The sequence below is a fragment of the Bubalus kerabau genome, chromosome 3 (genome assembly GCF_029407905.1).
Source record: "Bubalus kerabau isolate K-KA32 ecotype Philippines breed swamp buffalo chromosome 3, PCC_UOA_SB_1v2, whole genome shotgun sequence".
Lineage (NCBI taxonomy): Eukaryota > Metazoa > Chordata > Mammalia > Artiodactyla > Bovidae > Bubalus > Bubalus kerabau.
The window spans coordinates 13,034,080-13,057,895 of NC_073626.1; the positions used below are offsets into that span (position 1 = coordinate 13,034,080).

The 23,816-nt window shown below is 42.2% G+C and overlaps 1 protein-coding gene across 7 annotated transcripts in view; it reads right to left on the reverse strand.

The window, feature by feature from the left end:
* The window catches only part of DEK (DEK proto-oncogene), a 34,441-nt gene extending 19,522 nt beyond the window's left edge, over positions 1-14,919 (reverse strand). For 3 of the 7 annotated variants that reach the window (XR_008711374.1, XM_055570737.1, XM_055570740.1), the window contains exons 1-6: positions 14,733-14,915; positions 14,195-14,348; positions 9,158-9,259; positions 8,824-8,933; positions 7,276-7,370; positions 6,272-6,392 (exon numbers count right to left, since the gene is read on the reverse strand). Coding sequence is in view for 6 of the 7 variants with exons in the window: in XM_055570737.1 (XP_055426712.1) it covers positions 6,272-6,392; positions 7,276-7,370; positions 8,824-8,933; positions 9,158-9,259; positions 14,195-14,339 (573 nt within the window). In the remaining variant the exon portion in view is untranslated. Of the gene's footprint in view, positions 1-6,271; positions 6,393-7,275; positions 7,371-8,823; positions 8,934-9,157; positions 9,260-14,194; positions 14,349-14,459; positions 14,607-14,732 lie in introns of those variants that run through there. The other 4 variants (XM_055570735.1, XM_055570741.1, XM_055570736.1 and 1 more) reach the window with 3 other exon arrangements.
* Positions 14,920-23,816: the final 8,897 nt, after the last annotated feature.

The following is a 23,816-nucleotide window of genomic DNA, read 5'->3' on the forward strand; positions in this document are numbered from 1 at the left end:
ATCATCCATAAAGGAAATAAAACCTCACTTTACACGTCCTGATTTTATGAACCATATAGTTTACATTCATATTACCTAGGGGTTCTACTTTCAGTAATGCCAGGATTATATTCTCACTTATGATTTTAAACACGCAGTTAAGTGTTGAGTATGTTAATTATGAAACTAATTAGGAACTACAAAGTAAGTGCCACTGCCATTACTTTGATATTCAATTAAACCTTGCATATTTAAAAAGCAGAGATCACATAAGGAAAATGATTTGATTATATTAACCAACAAATTTAATTTTTAAATGCTTTCTTAGGGGAGTAATTGGTAACTTCATAAATTGAAAACCATAAAGTAACTTTGCATAAAGATTCTGAAAAGATATACACTGCTGCTGCTAAGTCGCTTCAGTCGTGTCTGACTCTGTGCAACCCCATAGACGGCAGCCCACCAGGCTCCGCCGTCCCTGGGATTCTCCAGGCAAGAACACTGGAGTGGGTTGCCATTTCCTTCTCCAATGCGTGAAAGTGAAAAGTGAAAGTGAAGTCGTTCAGTCGTGTCCAACTCTTTGGGACCCCACGGACTGCAGCCCACCAGGCTCCTCCGTCCATGGGACTCTCCAGGCAAGAGTACTGGAGTGGGGTGCCATTGCCCTCTCCAGATATACACTAAGGAATTAAAATTATGGATTATCTTTTGTCTTTGTTTTTGCCTGTTATTTTCTACAATAAGTAGAAACATTAAGGAGAATTCCATAACATTGTGTACACGTTCTCAGTAACTTTCAGTAGTATCTCTCACGAATACAACAGAACCACAGCTCCCTTCCCTTCCAGAACCTCCCAGGCTTCAGAGTCACTGTTACCCACACCAAAATTTACAAGTGGCTGTTTTGTGTCATGTGGCACTTTCAGGCTATCTACAACCCACGGGACAGCCTCCAGCTTGCCCAACCTACCCTTCTAAAGGCAGACTGGGAAACAGTCAATCTAGGTGCCTCCAGAAACTAAGGTAGTGGACAAAGATATTTCTCAGAGAGGTTCTCCATAAATCTCCTAGAATAAACATATATAGATAATTCCATTATGTGAACTATTGCCATTACCATCTATTAGCAGGAACCAATCCATTTTAATGAATTCTTTGATATGTGTTTGGAGAAAAGCTAACTCTGTCTAAACTCACTACTAATTAAATGAAATCCAAGATATGAATATATTTGAAAAAAGTGATCTCCCTATGTCAGCTCAGGAACCAGATGCAGGTGTTAAGAAAATAATCTGTATGTGAAATCAGTTAAGATGAGGACTGGAATGGGGAGGGGGGTGCTGGATAAATCTACACGAGAAAATGAAAGGATGTTTCATCATTCAAGAACCCAATCAAGAAAATTCAACTTCTAAAAATAAATGAAGAGATCTTCATTTTTAAAAAGTAATAATATGTAAGTGCCTTAGAACTTTTCTATATTGGTTCTAAAAATAGTTGAATATATTCATCGGAAACCAGTGGCAAGAGCATCATCCCCTTTGAGGAACAAAATTTAACAAACAAGGTAGAAGTACAAAAGGAAAGTAAAACAGTGTTAAACCAACACTTTTAAGCACGTTTAAGACTATTCTAGAAGATGAATACTAATGACTTTATAGTGTTTTCCTTAAATGATGAAAGCATATGGTAGCATAGAAAATAGCCTGAGATTGATACCATTAGATTAAGGAGTAATCATCACAAAATCAGATATGAAAAATGGATATAATAAGATGTCATTAAAAAAAAGATCAAACAATGGTTCTCAAAGTATGGTTCACAGACCCTGAGAGTTTCCTGAGACCTTCCCAAAAGCCCTAAAGGTCGGAACTATTTTGACAGTAATACCAAGAAGAGTATTTATTTGCTCTTTTCACTGCCCTGACATTTGTAGTGACTGCTCAAGAAACGAAGGTAGGCAAACCTACTGATACCTTATCGAGACTGAGGCAGGAACTTGGGTTTGTAGTCATTTTACTCCTCACCACCTCATAACCAACCACACACTAGTCCTTGATGTTGACTCTCAACCTCTGAGCACATCTTCACAACATCTGTACAACAAAATGGGAGGCTCACACACAGTACTCCCGCTGCATAAGGAAGTTCACGGATTTTCTTGACGAAAAGCATTTGTGCAACTGAGCAGTGAAAGTGCCTGGGAAATACCATGGACAGAGGAGCCTGGTGGACTGCTACAGTCCATGGCCTTGCAAAGTTAGCTCCTTTTTTCCTTGGAACATCATTTTTTAAAGGATAATTGAAAAATGATGCCTATTCAGACTTAGTATTTGATAGACATAGTCAAAAATGAATGTGAGTCTGTCACCTCAAAAAACAAAAACACCAACTGACAGCACTTGTTTCCAATGATGAATTTCAAAGTTTCAAGTGAAAATTAAATTTTGGAAAGTTTACCTCCACTATCATGGGCCTGACAGCCTCCCAAGTACTTGAAGATTTTTTCCCCCCTGATAATAGTTATGTTAATGAATGTGGTTTTTTGACAGTGAAATGTGCTAGCATTTGGAAGATGCGTAATTCAGGGAATCAGTAGTTTCCAAATGGAGGGTACCTATTACAAAATCACACACAGGTAAAAAATCCAAGTTTATTAACATGGTTTTAGATACTACATTACAACTAACCTTTAAGACTCTGCCCCCCCCACCCCCCACCAAACTGTGGAGGTTTAGTGCTGTATCAAAGGCGACTATCCAAAATTACCTGAAAGGCTTTTTAAATATCCCCCCTTTTTCTAACTACATAGCTGTGTGAAGTTGGATTTTTTTTCTTATACTTCAAGCAAAACAATACATTATTGCAACAGAAGGAAATGCAGAAGCAAATGAGAATAGATCTGTCTTAAATCAAGACACAAACAGATCTGCAAAAACAGAATGTCATTCTTCTCATTAAAATTTTGGAAAGTATAGCTATTTTTCAGACAAAATATTACTTTTGTTAACATGCAGTGGGTCTGTTGCTATTTTAGAACTTTTCAGTTTTAATTTAGAATACAGTATATATCAAAATACTGTACTGTAGCATATTCTAAATAAAAAAAAACTGAAAAATTTATGACAGTATATATCAAAATCACAGAACTATACAAAAAAGATTTTCACGACCAAGATAATCACGATGGTGTGATCACTGACCTAGAGCCAGACATCCTGGAATGTGAAGTCAAGTGGGCCTTAGAAAGCATCACTATGAACAAAGCTAGTGGAGGTGATGGAATTCCAGTTGAGCTATTCCAAATCCTGAAAGATGATGCTGTGAAAGTGCTGCACTCAATATGCCAGCAAATTTGGAAAACTCAGCAGTGGCCACAGGACTGGAAAAGGTCAGTTTTCATTCCAATCCCAAAGAAAGGCAAAGACAAAGAATGCTCAAACTACCGCACAACTGCACTCATCTCACACGCTATTAAGTAATGCTCAAAATTCTTCAAGCCAGGCTTCAGCAATATGTGAACCATGAACTTCCAGATGTTCAAGCTGGTTTTAGAAAAGGCAGAGGAACCAGAGATCAAATTGCCAACATCTGCTGGGTCATTGAAAAAGTAAGAGAGTTCCAGAAAAACATCTATTTCTGCTTTATTGACTATGCCAAAGCCTTTGACTGTGTGGATTACAATAAACTGTGGACAATTCTTCAAGAGATGGGAATACCAGACCACCTGATCTGCCTCTTGAGAAACCTATATGCAGGTCAGGAAGCAACAGTTAGAACTGGACATGGAACAACAGACTGGTTCTAAATAGGAAAAGGAGTACGTCAAGGCTGTATATTGTCACCCTGCTTATTTAACTGATATGCAAAGTACGTCATGAGAAACGCTGGACTGGAAGAAGCACAAGCTGGAATCAAGATTGCCGGGAGAAATATCAATAACCTCAGATATGCAGATGACACCACCCTTATGGCAGAAAGTAAAGAGAAACTGAAGAGCCTCTTGATGAAACTGAAAGAGGAGAGTGAAAAAGTTGGCTTAAAGCTCAACATTCAGAAAATGAAGATCATGGCATCTGGTCCTATCACTTCATGGGAAATAGATGGGGAAACAGTGTCAGACTATTTTTTGGGGCTCCAAAATCACTGCAGATGGTGACTGCAGCCATGAAATTAAAAGACACTTACTCCTTGGAAGGAAAGTTATGACCAACCTAGATAGCATATTCAAAAGCAGAGACATTACTTTGCCAACAAAGGTCCGTCCAGTCAAGGCTACGGTTTTTCCAGTGGTCATGTATGGATGTGAGAGTTGGACTGTGAAGAAACCTGAGCACCAAAGAATTGATGCTTTTGAAGTGTGGTGTTGGAGAAGACTCTGGAGAGTCCCTTGGACTGCAAGGAGATCCAACCAGGCCATCCTAAAGGAGATCAGTCCTGGGTGTTCTTTGGAAGGAATGATGCTAAAGCTGAAACTCCAGTACTTTGGCCAGCTCATGCGAAGAGCTGACTCATTGGAAAAGACTGATGCTGGGAGGGATTGGGGGCAGGAGGAGAAGGGGATGACAGAGGATGAGATGGCTGGATGGCATCACCGACCTGATGGACATGAGTCTGAGTGAACTCCGGGAGATGGTGATGGACAGGGAGGCCTGGTGTGCTGCAATTCATGGGGTCGCAAAGAGTCGGACGGGACTGAACTGAATTGATATATCAAAATGGGCATCCCTGGTGGCTCAGTCTGTAAGAAGAATCTGTCTCCAATTCAGGAGACCTGAGTTCAGTCCCTTGGGTAGGAAGATCCCCTGGAGAAGGAAATGGCAACTCATTCCAGTATTCTTGCCTGGGAAATCCCATGGACAGAGGAGCCTGGTGGGCTATCATCCATGGGGTCACAAAGAGATAGGATTTAGGGACTAAGTCACCACTACCAAATATCAAAATAACTCACATAAACAAAAGCTCTAGAGGTCCTCATTAACTTTAAGAAAGTGATAGGGTCTTGAAGCTAAACACATTTGAAAACCACTGAGGAAAAGTTTAATTAAACACATCCCTCATAATTCAGACAACTTAGTAACTGCTTCTGGGGAAACTGTTCAAACTCATCTTATAGATAAACCAATGAGAATTCCATCCCCATCACCTCTTCAATTTGTAGCTACATGATAAAAATATCCTTAGGCGTCACTGTCCAGCTAATAGTCAACAGGACCAAGAGCAGGCAAAAATAAAAGTCCCAGAGCTATTTCCCAGTTTTCTAATCTTAATGCCCTTCTCTCCTCACTAATGGACTCTGAGCTCCTAGGCCTTCTAGATCTCTTCTCAATTCTTTCCTATTAAGATGAGAAAATATGAAAATAACTGCTAAAAGACTTAAGCTGAAAAGGCAAGTTCAGATAATTACCACTTCAATTCAGTGATGTCCTTTGCTACTGTGTTTAATTTGGGCAAATCTAATCCAGATTTGAAGCTGAAACTCCAATACTTTCGCCACCTGATATGAAGAGCTGACTCATTTGAAAAGACCCTGATCCTGGGAAAGATTGAAGGCGGGAGAAGGGGACGATAGAGGATGAGATGGTTGGGTGGCATCACCGACTCAATGTACATGAGTTTGGGTCAACTCCGGGAGTTGGTGATGGACAGGGAGGCCTGGCAGGGAGCAGTTCATGGGGTCACAAAGAGTTGGACACAACTGAGTGACTGAACTGAATCCAGATTTTAGAAGAATGGCAAAAACCATAAGACCATTTCACTCCCCTGTCCAGCTCCTGGGCTCTCTTGATGTTTCTGGAAATCCAACCCAAGAAACTTCAAAAGGCCAGCTTTTTTCCACCCCTTTTTCATAACCTTACTCCAGTATCTAGTAAATCTCTGGCTCTAGCACACCACCTTGTCTTTCTGGATCTGATTACAGGCTGTACACCCTCCCTCACCAGCCCAATACTTCCTCCTCAGCCCTACTTCTGTTCAAGTATCTTCTAGATGCATAACTCTGGATTCTTTGTATTTCTGTCCCATTTGACATTTAGATAACAATTATCTATCTTTCTTAATCTTAAATCCTTTATGCTTGATAAGGGAGAACACATCTGTATGCCTTCTCTGTTTTCTCTATCAAAATTGTTGCGGGTATGTCAACCAAAGGCAAATTCTTTGAATGCAGACGATATTACTGAATATTGACGGCAATGCTGCTAACTATTAAAATGTTCATTAAAAAAAAAGAGAGAAAGGATAGGCTAAAAAGAATTGATTTGTTACTGAAATAGTAAAAATTGATCCTCACTTTGCCAGAAGGCTTTGGATGCATTAAAAAATTCAAGATCCTTTTCACCAGTTCACTATTTACACCCGATCTCTCCAAGTCAAGAACCTCGCAGATGCTCTTTAACATGGCATTTCTAAATCTGAAAAAGAAAATGGAAAAAGCCAATGTGATTACATAGGAAAATTTATAAACATTCTCCACAATATAAAGATAAGAGCTAACCCAACTGGCTCAGCCACAAACATTAAGAAAGCAGTCAGTGTTTCTCTGAATCTCAGAAGTACTCCCAATAATCTTGACTGGTGCATGCACAAAATATAGCCAGGTACTATTATAAACAGAAAACATCATGTACCATATAAGTTTTAATGGTGGTATAAGAAAAAACTTACTTCATTCACTAGAAAATAATGTAAAATATTTCATTACTTAAAATTCACAAACTTGTTAATTCTTCTGGCTGGTGATTAAATACTACATTTTCCCCTGAGTATTCCTACTGACAATGTCTCAAAGAAAGTAACAGGTAATCATGTTTAATACTCAAGTTTTAAACTACAGGGGACTTAATAAAAAACTTTTAAGAATGTATCATCTCATTAAAAAAATTGTTTAAAGAATATATCATCTTGTCTGCATTAGGGTGGAAATTATTTCTATTAACTTGATTATCTTCAAAACAGTTTAAATGGCACTTATAAGTGAGGGAATGGAGTGGCTGACACAGAATAGGAGTGGAAGAGTTTTTACTACATTTACATTCCCTTTGGACCTTCTGGATTTGGGGGGGGGTGAATGATTTACCTTATTCTTCTAAGGAACAGAAATGTCTTTGAGCTTTCAATAATTTTGATAGCCACTATTTTTCAGAAAGCAAGTTAATAGTTTATATGACATGGTCTTGGAATTTAAAGCAAAGAATCAGCAGTCTACTGAAAATGTAAGGGCAGTTATACTTAAATGTTAAAAAAAAAAGCTGAAGCACATTAATCTAAACGTGATTATTTATAAAGATAACTTACTTTTTCAACATTTCTTCCTTCTTTTTATATTGGATACTTCCTTTTTCAAATGGAAAGCCACTGAACTGACCCACATTCTTCTTTAATGAGGACACCTGAAAATGTTTCTCCTATTATTAATGCTACTTATTACCCAGTAATGTAAACAAGAAAAATTTCAAAGCCAACATTTTTCTTTTCACATCAGTCTCCATGTTACAATACTGGTTTATTCCACATTTTAAAATTCACAATGGAAAAGTGCATTTGTTACTAAAATATTAACATTATAAAATGTTTACAAACAAAATGTTATCTGATAGCACCCAGGGATGTGGAAAGTTACTACTTAAAAGACACTCTCATTCCCTGGCAGTTCAGTGGTTCCGGCTTCCCGCTCTCACTGTCAAGGCCCAGGTTCATTCTCTGGTTGGGGAATAAATATTCCACAAGCCAGGCAGTGCAGCCAAAATAAATAAATAACTGAAAAAAAAAAATTCCCTAAGTAATACAAGTTACCAGTAATATTAATTTTTCATTCAAGAAAGTCAGGGATTTATTCTTTAAAAAGTAAAGAACAGAGTCCCTCCAAAAGTCAATACCATTTAGCAGTAATGGGACTTGTGTAGATCAGACTATTGTCAGGGTTGAATGAAGTAACACATATGAAAACAAAGCTTTACCACACTTCAGAGAGTCTAACAATGTCAAGCTTTACTTTGCCCATGCACAGCCCAAAGCGAAGTGTCCTCAGGTGTATGGAATACTGAAGTTGTGTGTACAGTATTATGATCAGTAAATGAAACACTGATTTATTTTAACAAACTGTCAGCAAAAATTATCCCCTGATTTATCAGATATTTCCTCAAAAAATGAAACACAATATTCTGTATCGTTTATTCTGAATGGCTATAAATCATTCAAAAAATAAATTTCTTCTAACACAGTTAAAGATCACTAAATCAAAACTTGGATTTCACAATCTGAAATTTTAGTTTGGCTTAAAAACAACTATGGGGTTCCCTGGTAGCTCAGTTGGTAAAGAATCCACCTGAAGTGCTGGAGACCCCAGTTCGATTCCTGGGTTGGGAAGATCCGCTGGAGAAGGGAGGGATAAGCTACCCACTCCAGTATTCCTGGGTTTCCCCTGTGGCTCAGCTGGTAAAGAATCTGCCCACAAGGCAGGAGACCTGGGTTCGATCCCTGTGCTGGGAAGATCCCCTGGAGAAGGGAAAGGCTACCCATTCCAGTTTCTGGCCTGGGGAATTCCATGGACTATATATAGTCCATGGGGTCGAAAAGAGTTGGACACAACTGAGCAACTTTCACTTAAAAACAACAATATAAAGAGCTCTGGATGTTACAATACTAATGGCTATATCTAGCTACATGTCCTAGGATATGTCATTAAACTGTCTGTCAGTTGGCTCACTTTTATGGAATGGAGATTGACATAATTGATTTAGTTCTAGAACTGAAGTCCTTTCCAGAACTAAAATTATGTTCCTGTTGTAAAGTATTTTAACACATAAGTACACTACTAGGTAAAAAGTATAAAAAAGGTCTTACTGTTCCTGGTCTGTTGTAAAGCAGTTTATGGAGATTTCTAAGTTCATCTGTTTTCTTCTTACTCAAAAAGAAATGTATCCTTTCAATTTCACAAAGTTTCTGCCCTTTTCCTAGAGGAAAAAAAATACCATGGTAAACACCCATTATGTGTTAGAACATTTAATGAGAATTATTTTTAGAGCTTAGTTTACATATAACTTCTGCTCTCATAGAACAAATTAAATTACACCTGTAATATATTAGTACTTAGTAAACACTAAAAACTAAACACTGCTAACCATCATTTTGTATACTGAGGCATTTTCACTACAGAATGAAAGGAATATAAACTTACCTTGTGCGATTGTAAATGGCTCTCTTTGTAAGGAAGAGACTTGCATCGTCAACCTCTCTACTTTCTTCTTTTCCCTCTTGCCTTCCACAATGAGGCTCTTTTCTAGAAGTTAATTTAACACTTCTTAAGTAACAAAAAGCTTAAAGGATGTATTATATAAACATGTAGGGGAAAAAAAACTGTAGAAACCTAGTATCTTATTCTTCTAAGTATGATTTAGAGAAGCAAATGATACAACAGAGGTGAAAATACTTGGTAAGTTAGTATCATCACTGAAATTTTTAAAATTTTATCTACCCAGCCAACCTCACAGAGGAACTGGTGTTTAAAAAAAAAAAAATCAGAAAGCAAACAAACTTTTATCCAGCTACAATTATTGCTACAGAAGTCAATTTGTGAAAAATCACCAAGATGCTCGTTAATCTACAATTTGATTAGACATATTCTATTTATAGGGATTCTGTTTACTGTACATCAGAAAACAGCAAGTTAAAATTGAGATAAAAGAATTTCAAGAGATAGCCAAGGAAAGCAGTAATTTAGTAAGCTGACAGAAGAAAGAAAAAGAAGAACAATAAGGCAGAGCACCCAGGTTAGTTACTACAGCTAGGGTAAAATTATGCAAGTTAACATTTAAGGCAATCAACTGGGATGCCATTACTTTGTAGTGCAATAAATGATATTCATAATAATGGTCATAAATCCGTGGGAAAAAAAGTTTTGCAATGTTTCGTCTGGACTGAGTTTTTTACTTTAACACTTACAACATTAAGCTGGATTTTCTAAAACCCATTTACTTTCTGACTGAGATAAACTCAGACAAATAAGAGGACACTAATTACATATTGTTGGAAGGCCTTCCATTCATTCACCTGAATGCCTTTTTTGTGCTAAGCTGCACTAGATACTAAGGGGGCATCAACAGATGGTTAAGAAATTGAGGGACTCCCCTGGTGAGTTCTCAATGCTGGGGTCCTGGGTTTGATCCCTGGTTGGGGAACTAGATCCCACATGCTACAACTAAGATCATGTGCAGCCAAATAAATAAAAATAATATAAAAAAAAAAAAGGAAATTGAATATTTCCTGAAAAGAGACCATGTCTAGTCGAGTCTGCTGCTGCTAAGTTGCTTCAGTCGTGTTCGACTCTGTGCAACCCCATAGACGGCAGCCCACCAGGCTCCACCGTCCCTGGGATTTTTCAGCCAAGAGTACTGGAGTGGGGTGCCACTGCCTTCTCTGAGTAGAGAATTTCATGCAAAGATGGGCTCGATAAAGGACAGAAATGGTATGGACCTAACAGAAGCAGAAGATATTAAGAAGAGATGGCAAGAATACACAGAAGAACTGTACAAAAAAGATCTTCACGACCCAGATAATCACGATGGTGTGATCACTGACCTAGAGCCAGACATCCTGGAATGTGAAGTCAAGTGGGCCTTAGAAAGCATCACTACGAACAAAGCTAGTGGAGGTGATAGAATTCCAGTTGAGCTATTCCAAATCCTGAAAAATGATGCTGTGAAAGTGCTGCACTCAATATGCCAGTAAATTTGGAAAACTCAGCAGTGGCCACAGGACTGGAAAAGGTCTGTTTTCATTCCAATCCCAAAGGAAGGCAATGCCAAAGAATGCTCAAACTATTGCACAATTGCACTCATCTCACACGCTAGTAAAGTAATGCTCAAAATTCTCCAAGCCAGGCTTCAGCAATATGTGAACCGTGAACTTCCAGATGTTCAAGCTGGTTTTAGAAAAGGCAGAGGAACCAGAGATCAAATTGTCAACATCCACTGGGTCATGGAAAAAGCAAGAGTTCCAGAAAAACATCTATTTCTGCTTTATTGACTATGCCAAAGCCTTTGACTGTGTGGATCACAATAAACTGTGGAAAACTCTTCAAGAGATGGGAATACCAGACCACCTGATCTGCCTCTTGAGAAATCTGTATGCAGGTCAGGAAGCAACAGTTAGAACTGGACATGGAACAACAGACTGGTTCCAAATAGGAAAAGGAGTACGTCAAGGCTGTATATTGTCACCCTGCTTATTTAACTGATATGCAGAGTACATCATGAGAAACGCTGGACTGGAAGAAACACAAGCTGGAATCAAGATTGCTGGGAGAAATACCAATAACCTCAGATATGCAGATGACACCACCCTTATGGCAGAAAGTGAAGAGGAACTAAAAAGCCTCTTGATGAAGGTGAAAGTGGAGAGTGAAAAAGTTGGCTTAAAGCTCAACATTCAGAAAACGAAGATCATGGCATCCAGTCCCATCACTTCATGGGAAATAGACGGGGAAATAGTGTCAGACTTTATTTTTCTGGGCTCCAAAATCACTACAGATGGTGACTGCAGCCATGAAATTAAAAGACGCTTACTCCTTGGAAGGAAAGTTATGACCAACCTAGATAGCATATTCAAAAGCAGAGACATTACCTTGTCAACAAAGGTTCGTCTAGTCAAGGCTATGGTTTTTCCTGTGGTCATGTATGGATGTGAGAGTTGGACTGTGAAGAAGGCTGAGTGCCGAAGAATTGATGCTTTCGAAGTGTGGTGTTGGAGAAGACTCTTGAGAGTCCCTTGGACTTCAAGGAGATCCTACCAGTCCATTCTAAAGGAGATCAGCCCTGGGATTTCTTTGGAAGGAATGATGCTAAAGCTGAAACTCCAGTACTTTGGCCACCTCATGCGATGAGTTGACTTATTCTGATGCTGGGAGGGATTGGTGGCAGGAGGAGAAGGGGACAACAGAGGATGAGATGGCTGGATGGCATCACTGACTCGATGGACGTGAGTCTGAGTGAACTCCGGGAGTTGGTGATGGACAGGGAGGCCTGGCGTGCTGCGATTCATGGGGTCGCAAAGAGTCAGACAGGACTGAGCGACTGATCTGATCTGATCTGAGTAGAGTCTAGGAGACTCAAATATACTCCAAAGAAGATTAATATACTTCAAGAAAGATAAAATTGAAGTTCTGTGAGTTGATGAAAGGGTAATTCTTTTAGGATTATGGAAAAAGGATCAAAACATTGGAGCTGGCTTTGAAGGACAGGCAAGATCTGCAGATGTAACGCTCAGCCCAGAAAGAATTAATAAAAAAAAAAAGGGACTCCAGCAGGTGTGTCCTGGCCATGGCGTGTATTAGCTGAACGAAGAATGAACAGACAGCACTCTAAAACAACTCTGAAGATGACCAGCTTCCCTTCCCTGAATGATTTATGTCCTTTACTGGCTGTTGATTACCATCTATAAGCTAATGACTTCCCTGGTCTACCTCCAGTCCAGAGCATTCTCTTGAGCTTCACACTGGACAGCTCCACTTCATGTCCTATAGGCACCAAACTCAATGCACCCAAAAGAGGAGTCATAATCATCTCCAAACTCACTCACCTTCGTGAATTCTACTTTTCAGAAAATGGTAGTATAACCTACCCAGCTGCCAACGACAGAAACCTAGAAGTTATCTTTTACGAGGCATCTCCTGCCACCTTTCCCTCACTCCCCAAACCGCTGCCAAGTCAAGTCAATTCCACACCGTATTTGGCACAAATTTCAGTGCCGTGTTTCTAGATGCCTCACTAGTAGAGTTATATTTTCAGGGCTAAGTAGGATAAAAACATCCTCCATTTAAATTGTCACACAAACACCTCAGAGCAGGAAAAGAGAACAGTAACAAATTTAAGACAACTACAAAACTGCCTGGGCATTTAAAAAAAATTTTTCATGTTAAAAAAAAAAAATCGCAATTTGAACTATCAATCTCCCAAGCATTACTGTACTGGTCATTTATAGTGCCTTTATTGAACACATGACTTCTGTAATTTTTTCCTGACGTGAAGAAATTCATCATCTCAGTGGTATCCAAAAGCAAAAACTGGAGGAAAAAATGCTGAGAAAGTCTTGGACTAGCAGTGAGATACTGCAGCCAATTTTCAGTTATTACATTATGAATAATTTAAAATTAATCCGTATTTTTCTCCTAAGCGTTTCTGTACTTAAATGCAGGCATGCTTCCCCTCTTAGAGCACCTACCACTTTAGACAAACAAAAAAGCACACCGAGTAATCTCAACCCAGATTGTATTCATAAAATGCTGATTATGGACTGGTTTAGGCTTGGAAAAAAAACAAAACCAAACAGTGAAACCTGGTTTGGCTGAGTTGTAATCAACTATTAAATAAATCCATATTGGGCTAATATCATCAGAGAATGCTAAGATCTCTGATACGGAGATTTAAGTGGCTGGAATCATTTCATGAAGCTGGCATACCTCAACACGCACTGCCCCCTGGATAAACTGACCGCGGGACCACTCCTCAATTCTGTAAGGTTCTCCCCGTTTCAAGCGTCCAGTCACATAGATCACTACTGTTCTCCCTCTACACCAAAACTGAGACAACTCTGAGCTCTTTAAGTTTCTTTTCACAGTTCACTGCTTTCGTACTCTACTTTAAGTAGCAACCGCTTTCACCGGTGTTTCCCCGTGAAAGTTAACTCCCTTAAGCCTCTGAAACGAACGTCTGCTGAAGCTCAGCAAATATACTCGAACGATTAAAATATTTTCAGGTCTAGCATTAACAACTTCTTCAATTCTTACTGTCAGAGCCTTACAATTTCGAAACGTAAAGGATGTGTACTGAAGAGCAAAAATAAAAGATTACCATAGTACCCCAAGGCCAGCAGTTTAAAAAAAAAAAGATCTGAAACTTACAAACTTCCTGTCAAACAGTGAAATGTTATGAACGTCTGTTGCTGGCGAGAAGTAAACTGCACTCGGAAATAACAACAACGGAACAAGGATTTTGTTCTTTTTAAATTGGAATTCACAAAGTTATTTTCTCCGCTGCTGCTCGGAGCGCGCGCGCGCGCGCGCACACACACACACACACACACAAACCACAGATAATTCCACATTCTTACTGAAGAAAAAAAAAAATCACTCCTACTGAGCGTCTCTAAGTGCACAAAGAGCCAGAAAAAGCGTTTTCGGTACAATCCATCACTAGGAAAGACGACATCCTCTCCCCACCTTTCTCTTCCTCCTCCTCTTCCTCGTCGTCGTCCTCGTCCTCCTCTTCACTTTCCTCTCTCGGGCCGGGCATGTCGGGCTCTTTTTCGGACGCGGGCTGGGCGGGGGCTGCCTCTCCCTCCGCAGCTGTGCCCGAGGAGGACATGCTGTGGACCTGCGGGCGCGGAGCACACCAAACCCCTCGGCTCGGTCTCCCCTCGCTCCCGGCCGCCCCAACCGGCCGGCCCACCCTGCGTAGCCCCAGGGAGCCGCGAGGAGCCCGGACCTCAAAGTTTGCCTCCCCGCGTATCCGGGACGACGGCGCTCACTCCCCCGGGGGGCAGCTTTTCCCTCTGGCCCCGCTGGCCGCCGCGCGTGCCGAGGCGGGAAAGCGCGAGCGCCGCGCCGCCCCTCCCATCTCCCGGCCCCGCGCCGCGCCGCCGGCCGCCCCGCGTCCCCTCCCCTCCCCCCGCCCCAGGCCGCCGTCCAAATGGCCGCGGAGGTGCGGGCGGGGCCCCGCGCGCCCTCTCGGCCTCCCCCAGGCCGACGCGGCCCTCACCGCGGGTGCCGGCGGCCACGGGCCTGGCGCGCGAGGGCACGAAGAGGCTCCCGGAGGCGGCGACGGGCGCCGAGGAGGACGCGCACGGGCCGCTCGCTGGCGTGACGCTCGCGCCGCGCTCTCGGCTGCCCAGAATCAACACGATTTTCAAAATGGCGGTTCGGGAAGGAAAGCGGGAATGCGGCGGCCAATCAGGGCCGCGAGCTGGGAGTTGGCGCGCGCGGGGTTGGGGGGGCGGGGCGGGCGCTCGCCTCTGAGGAAAGCCCTCCGAGCCGGGGTGGAGCCTCGATAGGTCGTCCCGGCGGCGGGCGCAGGGGGCTCGCGCGCTCCTGGGTCGCCCCGGTGGCGTCTCGCCGCCGATATGGCGCTCCGCTGGGACAGCGGACAGGCCGCGTCGCGGGCGGCGGGCGGGAGCGGGCGCGGGGCCGGCGTGGCGGCGCTGAGCGGAAGAACGCTAGGGGGCCTGCCTGTGTATTGTCTCCGCGGCTCGTTCCCGGAAAGGAGGAGGAGCGGCCGTGGGTCCGGGAGGCGGCGGGAAGGAGGGAGGGTGAAGAAGTTTACATCCAGTTAAGTCCCTGCTACAGTTATTTCCCAGAGGTTGCGGGGAATTACTAAGTGAGTGATCTCTTTTGGGTCCCAGAGATCACGCTGGTGATGACTCCTGAATCTGCTGTTAGGAGGACCCCATCGCTTGCAAAGTGCATCGCGAGGAAAAAGATCCTACTGCATAGAAAGTTCGCGTCACCGGAGACAAAAAGATTTCCAGACCTGTAAATGTTAGGGGGAAGTCGTGTGTGCTCGTTATAATAGAAGAAAAAACGGTATCGCCCAGTCCAGACTTCTCCTGGAGACGTGGGCCATCTCCGCAGAATCCTTTAAAACTTAAAACCAACAACAACACACTGCTCCCACAGCCTTGAGTTTCCGGGCCTGTAGGTCAAAACCCTCGCAATAAACTCGCATTTGGCTTTATTAAAACGGAACACTGCTCCTCCCCCTACACCTCGCTCCGATGCTCCACCGTTGTGTCTGTGATTCCCGTTGTTTCACATCCCCCCCTCCCGCCCCACCACTGTCTGACCAAAGGATCCTTTTATTGGACGTATTTATATTAGAAACAGGGTCAGTTAAATTTGCCCGAATGGATTCCGCTTTGTGTGCAAAAATTAGACATGGTCTTTGAATCTTCTCTTTTCCTTTTGTGCCCCTATGAAAACATAAGCAAGTTCTGTCTGAAAACAAGAAAATTCTGTCATTTCTTCCCTCAAATTTTAAACCATCTCCCACTCTGCTGGTGCCACTCAATCCTGTCCACTCTCTTGCTTGGATTTTGACATACTCCTTCCCTGATTAGGTGGCTTCCACGTTGCTACCTCCACCTACTAGTCACACAGCAGCCAAGATAATCTATTTGGGAGTTTTTTGTTTTCATTTACTCTTGCTTAAAACTCTCCAATAGCTCTATGCTCAAGTGCTTCTCCTACCCCAATACCATCACTATTCCCTTTACATTCTTTTTCAGTAATTCACTTATTCATTCAAAAATATTTGTTGCAAATCTCTTCTCTTCCAGTCACTAACAGCTGCCATCTTCAAGCTTATGTTCTAGTTGAGACAGTGAACAAGTGAATACACTATACAATGAATGGCTATAAAAGTAAAGCAGATTAAAGGAGATGGGAAGTACCAGTAGGATGGATGGTGTTTTATTTTACATATTGATACTTAAGGAAGATCTTGTTAATAAGGTAACATTTGAAAAGAGATCCTAAGTATTAATAAATGAGAGCAGTGGAGAAAGTGGATATATTCTAAGAATTCTCAGCTAGTCATGTCCAACTTGCGATCTGCATTGCAGGCAGATTCTCTACCACTTGAGCCACCAGGGAAGCCCAGTGAGATTCCTGTTAACTCCAAATGGAGATTCAGACTAGGCAATTGGATGTGAAAGTCACATTCAGGAGAAGCTCTAGCTCACGATATAGATGTGGGAATTGTCAATATATAAGAGGGCTTCTCTGATGGCTCAGATGGTAAAGAATCTGCCCGAAATGCAGGAGATCCATGTTCAATCCCTGGGTCAGGAAGACCCCCTGGAGAAGGGAATGGCCATCCAGTAGATGATTTTGAAAGCCCTTCACCTGAAGGACCTCATTTAGTTCAGTTCAGTCGCTCAGTCATGTCCGACTCTTTGCGACCCCATGGACTGCAGCACACCAGGCCTCCCTGTCCATTGCCAACTCCTGGAGTTCACTCAAACACATGTCAGTTTCGTCGGTGATGCCATCCAACTATCTCATCCTCTGTCGTCCCCTTCTCCTCCCACCTTCAATCTTTCCCAGCATCGGTCTTTTCCAATGAGTCAGCTCTTCGCATCAGGTGGCCAAAGTATTGGAGTTTCAGCTTCAGCATCAGTCCTTCCAATGAACACCCAGGACTGATCTCTTTTAGGATGGACTGGTGGGATCTCCTTGCAGTCCAAGGGACTCTCAAGATTCTTCTCCAACACCACAGTTCAAAAGCATCAATTCTTTGGCGCTCAGCTTTCCTATAGTCCAGTTCCCACATCCATACATGACTACTGGAAAAACCATAGCTTTGACTACACGGACCTTTGTCAGCAAAGTAATGTCTCCGCTTTTTAATATGCTGTCTAGGTTGAAGGGCCTCACTAGCAGAGTGAATATAAATAGAGGTGAGGAGAGGGTCAACACTGTACACTGGATCTCACCAGCGGTTAGAGGTACAGGAGAGGAAGCGGAAGCAGCAAAGGAGATGAGCCAGTGGGTTTGGCAGATACGTGGGAGCTTTAGAAGTTCATACTCCTTTGAGATGTCAGTGAAATCAGGAGTAGAATCCTTGACAGTGAGTGTGGAAGAGGACAGTTGTCAGTTTCAGAGAGCAGAATGGGAGCTATTCATATGGGAAAATGGGGGATGAATGTGGTAGGGTTGCCAGGCAGAGGCGAGGAGGACCCATTGACGTCAGTGGCCATGAAGTCAGAGTGAGACCAGCCAGGATTATATTTTTTCTGCAGCCATATTCAGCTACTAGGAGTAGGTGTAGAGGTGGTGAAGATTTGGATTTAACCAGGTTGGCCTTTTGTCAGACAAGTATAAATAGAGGAGAGAAAGGTGAGTTGAAGATGTGGGTGGGACAATGAACGTAATGATGGAGCAGAGAATCAGAGCTGAGCAGGGAGAAAAGAAACAACAGAGGGGTGAGACGTACTGAAAATGGGCAGGATGAAGAAGGAAGGTCTTTATTTCCTTCGCTGCATTTATCACTGCCTGAAAATTTTAGTTCCTTACTGTCTGTCTTCCCCACTAAAATGTAAGCTCCTTGTGGCTGCAGGGACTTCGTCTTGTTCATCACAGTATTCTTGGCACCTGAAGTAGGCCCTGACACCTAAGTAATCAATAGGGATTTGCAAAAAAAAAAAAAAAAAAAAAAGGGATTTGCCAAATGTGTGGACATGGTAACAACCTTTTATTGTGAAGATTCAGAGCTTTTTTTTGTTTATTGTGATGAGATGACATATCAGGATAAGATAGGTTCTTTTGGTAAAAGTTTACTCAACAGCAGTTAAACAGTTTAAAGTTTAACAATGGAAAGTTTGTTTCTTGCTCTATAAAGCTCTTGGTCAGTTCAGGCAATTCCGTGGGGCTTTCTTTCCTGTGGTTTAGTGACTGCTCTAAGCTCCTTTACGTCTTGAAGTCTCATCATCTCCATATGAGTCCTTAGTGTTCACAGTGTTAGGGGAACAGAACAGGACAAGAACTTGTACCTGTTCTTCCAGGGTTCTGCTTATTGGCTATTGGCCAGATGGGTCATACCACCCCACCTAACTGCAAAGAATCTAGGCAACCTGGGGCCACATATGAAGTAACTGGTGACATTGCTGTATCTGCAGAGAGAGACTCATAATTACAACCAAATAAGGTCATCCTGGAATGTGAAGTCAAGTGGGCCTTAGAAAGCATCACTACAAACAAAGCTAGTGGAGGTGATGGAATTCCAGTTGAGCTACTTCAAATCCTGAAAGATGATGCTGTGAAAGTGCTCCACTCAATATGCCAGCAAATTTGGAAAACTCAGCAGTGGCCACAGGACTGGAAAAGGTCAGTTTTCATTCCAATCCCAAAGAAAGGCAATGCCAAAGAATGCCCAAACTACCACACAATTGCACTCATCTCACACGCTGGTAAGGTAAGGCTCAAAATTTTCCAAGCCAGGCTTCAGCAATACGTGAACCGTGAACTTCCAGATGTTCAAGCTGGCTTTAGAAAAGGCAGAGGAAACAGAGATCAAATTGCCAATATCCGCTGGATCATGGAAAAAGCAAGAGAGTTCCAGAAAAACATCTATTTCTGCTTTATTGACTATGCCAAAGCCTTTGACTGTGTGGATCACAATAAACTGTGGACAATTCTGAAAGAGATGGGCCTACCAGACCACCTGACCTGCCTCTTCAGAAACCTGTATGCAGGTCAGGAAGCAACAGTTAGAACTGGACATGGAACAACAGACTGGTTCCAAATAGGAAAAGGAGTACACCAAGGCTGTATATTGTCACCTTGCTTATTTAACTTATACGCAGAGTACATCATGAGAAATGCTGGACTGGAAGAAACACAAGCTGGAATCAAGATTGCCAGGAGAAATATCAATAACTTCAGATATGCAGATGACACCACCCTTATGACAGAAAGTGAAGAGGAACTAAAAAGCCTCTTGATGAAAGTGAAAGTGAAGAGTGAAAAAGTTGGCTTAAAGCTCAACATTCAGAAAATGAAGATCATGGCATCTGGTCCCATCAGTTCATGGGAAATAGATGGGGAAACAGTGGAAACAGTGTCAGACTTTATTTTGGGGGGCTCCAAAATCACTGCAGGTGGTGATTGCAGCCATGAAATTAAAAGATGCTTACTCCTTGGAAGGAAAGCTATGACCAACCTAGATAGCATATTCAAAAGCAGAGACATCACTTTGCCAACAAAGGTCCGTCTAGTCAAGGCTATGGTTTTTCCTGTGGTCATGTATGGATGTGAGAGTTGGACTGTGAAGAAGGCTGAGCGCCGAAGAATTGATGCTTTTGAAGTGTGGTGTTGGAGAAGACTCTTGAGAGTCCCTTGGACTGCAAGGAGATCCAACCAGTCCATTCTGAAGGAGATCAGCCCTGGGATTTCTTTGGAAGGAATGATGCTAAAGCTGAAACTCCAGTACTTTGGCCACCTCATGCGACGAGTTGACTCATTGGAAGACTCTTATGCTGGGAGGGATTGAGGGCAGGAAGAAAAGGGGACGACAGAGGATGAGATGGCTGGATGGCATCACTGACTCGATGGACGTGAGTCTGAGTGAACTCTGGGAGTTGGTGATGGACAGGGAGGCCTGGTGTGCTGTGATTCATGGGGTCGCAAAGAGTTGGACACGACTGAGCGACTGAACTGAAGGTACCATTGAGATCAATGAATGTGCTTGAAGATATTTGTCGGTTTTATTTTAGAAACATTAAAAATCTTGATTCTTAAGTTTTTTGTTTCATTTGTGCCTTGAGGAGTTTTTACATCTACTGCACACTGATATCTTATCTTTCTTCTGCACACATCTAGCTCTTACACACACATATCTCTCTTTCTCAGACTACAGGTTTCAGGGGCAGAGCCCACGTCCATGCTACTTATTATTCTCTTCCAGTATTTGGCACAATGCCTGACACAAAATACTTTTAAAATATGTGTTTAATTGAAATGCATCCCCTTTGGGTTCTAAGACAGTGGCATGAGGCTGTTGTCTGGATGCTATTTAAAGACCTTCCAGCAATATCAGCTCTGTAAATGACCGTGGCTTATTCATGACCGATGACCAGATTCTCATATTAACCCGGTCATAAACATAAATATAGTGACACATTTGGCTCTTCTAAAAACAAGATATCATACTCTATCTTGGTGGAGTTAGCCAAAGTCCACAGGTTGGTAATTTGAGATTAGAAAATATGTCAATGCAATGATATCCAGTTGGTTGATAAACTGAATATTCTAGCTCTGACAATAGCCAGAGAAGACTATTCATAGTAAATGGTAGGAAATGGTGAGAGAAATGGTGAGACAAGAAAAGTTAGAGAACAAAGAATAAGTGGTTACCAAGTTTTGGCCCTAGAATCTAATTTTGCTCTAAATTTAGCAAATATCATTTGTAACACATTTATTAATATATCATTATCAATTGTTTTGTGGTACGAGACCAAGGAAAGTTTTTTTTTAAGATGTTCCTGCTGCTGCTGTTGCTAAGTTACTTCAGTTGTGTCCGACTCTGTGAGATCCCATAGACGGTAGCCCACCAGCCTCTGCCATCCCTGGGATTCTCCAGGCAAGAACACTGGAGTGGGTTGCCATTTCCTTCTCCAATGCATGAAAGTAAAAACTGAAAGTGAAGTCGCTCAGTCGTGTCCGACTCTTAGCGACCCCATGGACTGCAGCCTACCAGGCTCCTCCGTCCATGTTACCTCCTAATAATATTTTTTTTGGAAAAAATAAACTTGTTTTGTCTCTTTCCCCTTCCCATCTCAATCTAATACAGTGAATCTTAAGTGGGGGACAGGGTATCATACCCTGAGGGGACATTTGGCAATATGGAGACATTTTTTGGTCACACGTAGAGGGGGGATGCTACTGGCATCTAGTGGGCAGAGGCTCCAATGCTGTTTAAACATCCTTTAATGCACAAGAGAGGCCACATAACAAAGAATTATTTGGTTTGAAACATCAGTAGTGCTGAGAGGACTTCCCCGGTGGTCCAGTGGCTAACATTCTGGGGCTTCCGGTGCAGGGGGTCCAGCTTCAATCCCTGGTCAGGGAACTAGATCCTACATGCTGTAACTCAAAAAAGAAAAAAAATCCCACATTCTGAAACTAAGACCTGGTGCAGTCAAAAAACAAAAAAAAATGGTGCTGACATTAAGAAATCCTAACCTAATGCAACATATAATATTTTGTTATCCTAGCACTCCAGTTAAATTGCTCTCATAAAGACCAATAATGATCTCAGAATAGACAACTGAAAGACTCCTTTAGAAACTCCTATACTTTTTATTATACCTTTTTATTGGAGAAGGAAATGGCAAGCCACTCCAGTATTCTTGGCCTGGGGAATCCCAAGCACAGAGGAGCCTGGTGGGCTACAGTCCATGGGGTTGCAGAATCAGACACGACTGAGCGACTATCACACACACATACTTTTTATTGTTGTTTAGTCACTAAGTTGTGTCCGACTATTTTATGACCCCAGGGACTATAGCCTACCAGGCTCCTGTGTCTATGGGATTTCCCAGGCAAGAATACTGGAGTGGGTTGCCATTTCCTTTTCCAGGGGTGTTTCCTGACCCAGGGATCAAAGCCATGTCTCCTGCATTGGCAGGTGGTTTGTTGCTGTTGTTGTTGTTTTACCAATGAGTCACCAGGGAAGCCTTACTCCTATATTTTTACTTTGTTTCTATGCAGCATTTGGTACTGTTTAGCATTCCTTCTTTCAAAAGCTTTTTCTCTTGACTTGCATGACCTTGCTTTCTCTTGAGTCTCCTCCTTTGATGGCTATCTTGCATCTGTTATCCTCTTGAAAGTTGCTGTTCTTCAGGGATCCCCATAGGCCCCTTGGTTCATTCCTTACACGTGATTTTCCTGGGTAATTTCATCCACACCCGTGGTATCAATGATGTCTAGATTAATAAAGTCCAAATCAACATATTTAATAATTTACTTGCTCTTTGAGCATCATACTCTTATAATCACCTATTAGATTTCTTTACATAATATCGCATTAATATCTGAAATTCAACATAGTAAAGCGAAACCCATTCTCTAGCATACCTCTCCTCTTTTTATTTTCATTTATGTATTTTTGGCCATGCTTCGAAGCTTTCGGGATCGTAGTTCCTGACCAGGGATTGAACCTGGGCCATGGCAGTGAAAGCGCTGAGTCGTAATCACTGGCCCACCAGGGAATTTCCTCTCCTCTTTTTATTAGATTTATTTACTTACTTATTTATGAAGTAGAAAAGAACAGCTCTATTACTTTGCCAGGCAAAGAGGACCACAGCAGGCTACGCCCTCAAAACTGTGTCCTGACCTGGAAGGGGCAGAGAGTTTTATCGTCATGGGTTCAAAGGGGAAGATGTGATCAGTTTGTGGGCATTCTTCTGATTGCTTGGTGATATGGCAGTTGTGAGTCAGCATCATCAAGCTGGTTCCAGCCAGTCTGGGGTCTGTCTCCCTGCTTGTGGGCAGCAGACAGTTCACTTCTCCCACCTGGGGGAGTTTCAGCATCTGTCAAACCTCAGGGGGAGACAGGAAGACCTTGCAGAAGGGTTACAGGCCCAGCACTGTAGAGCCTTCCTGTGACATGGTCACATGGGATTTTAGAAATTGCCCCTCCGGGAGATCCAAGGTGTGTGCAGGCAGTCAAGGTCAGGTCTCAGACTTGAAGAAAAAAAAAGAAGAGAAGGAAAGAGATTCCTGATTGTATTCAATTCCCATTTCGGATGGTTGAGGAAGCCTGTCTGTATCTATATGTTTGGCTTCCAGGTGATAGCCCAGTTACCTCTTAAACAATTTCCTCCCCTCCCCCCTACCGAAGTTATGTTGAGTGCATTTCTATTACCTGCAACCATAGACTCCTGAGTCATACAATCCACTGACTATGAATTCAAGGATAAGGCTCTTGCCTTGGACTTCTTTGTAGATTCAGCTCTTACCCCAGTATCAAAGTAGATTGTACCATGTAGATACAAAATAGACACTGGATACAAAAATATCTGTGAGTCAATTAATGAAGCAAAAAGGAAAGGGAGAAAGGAAAAAAGAGAAGTGAAGAGGTAGTTAAAATTAAGAGGAGAGGAGAAATAGAAAAGAAAAAATATGAAGGAAAACTGAGGATGTGCTCAGTCATGCCCGACTCTCAGCCGGCCAGGTTTCTCCATCCGTGGAATTTTCCAGGCAAGAATACTAGAGTGGGTTACCATTTCCTCCTTCAGGGGATCTTCCTGACCCTGACCCAGGGATCAAACCTGCATCTCTTGCGTCT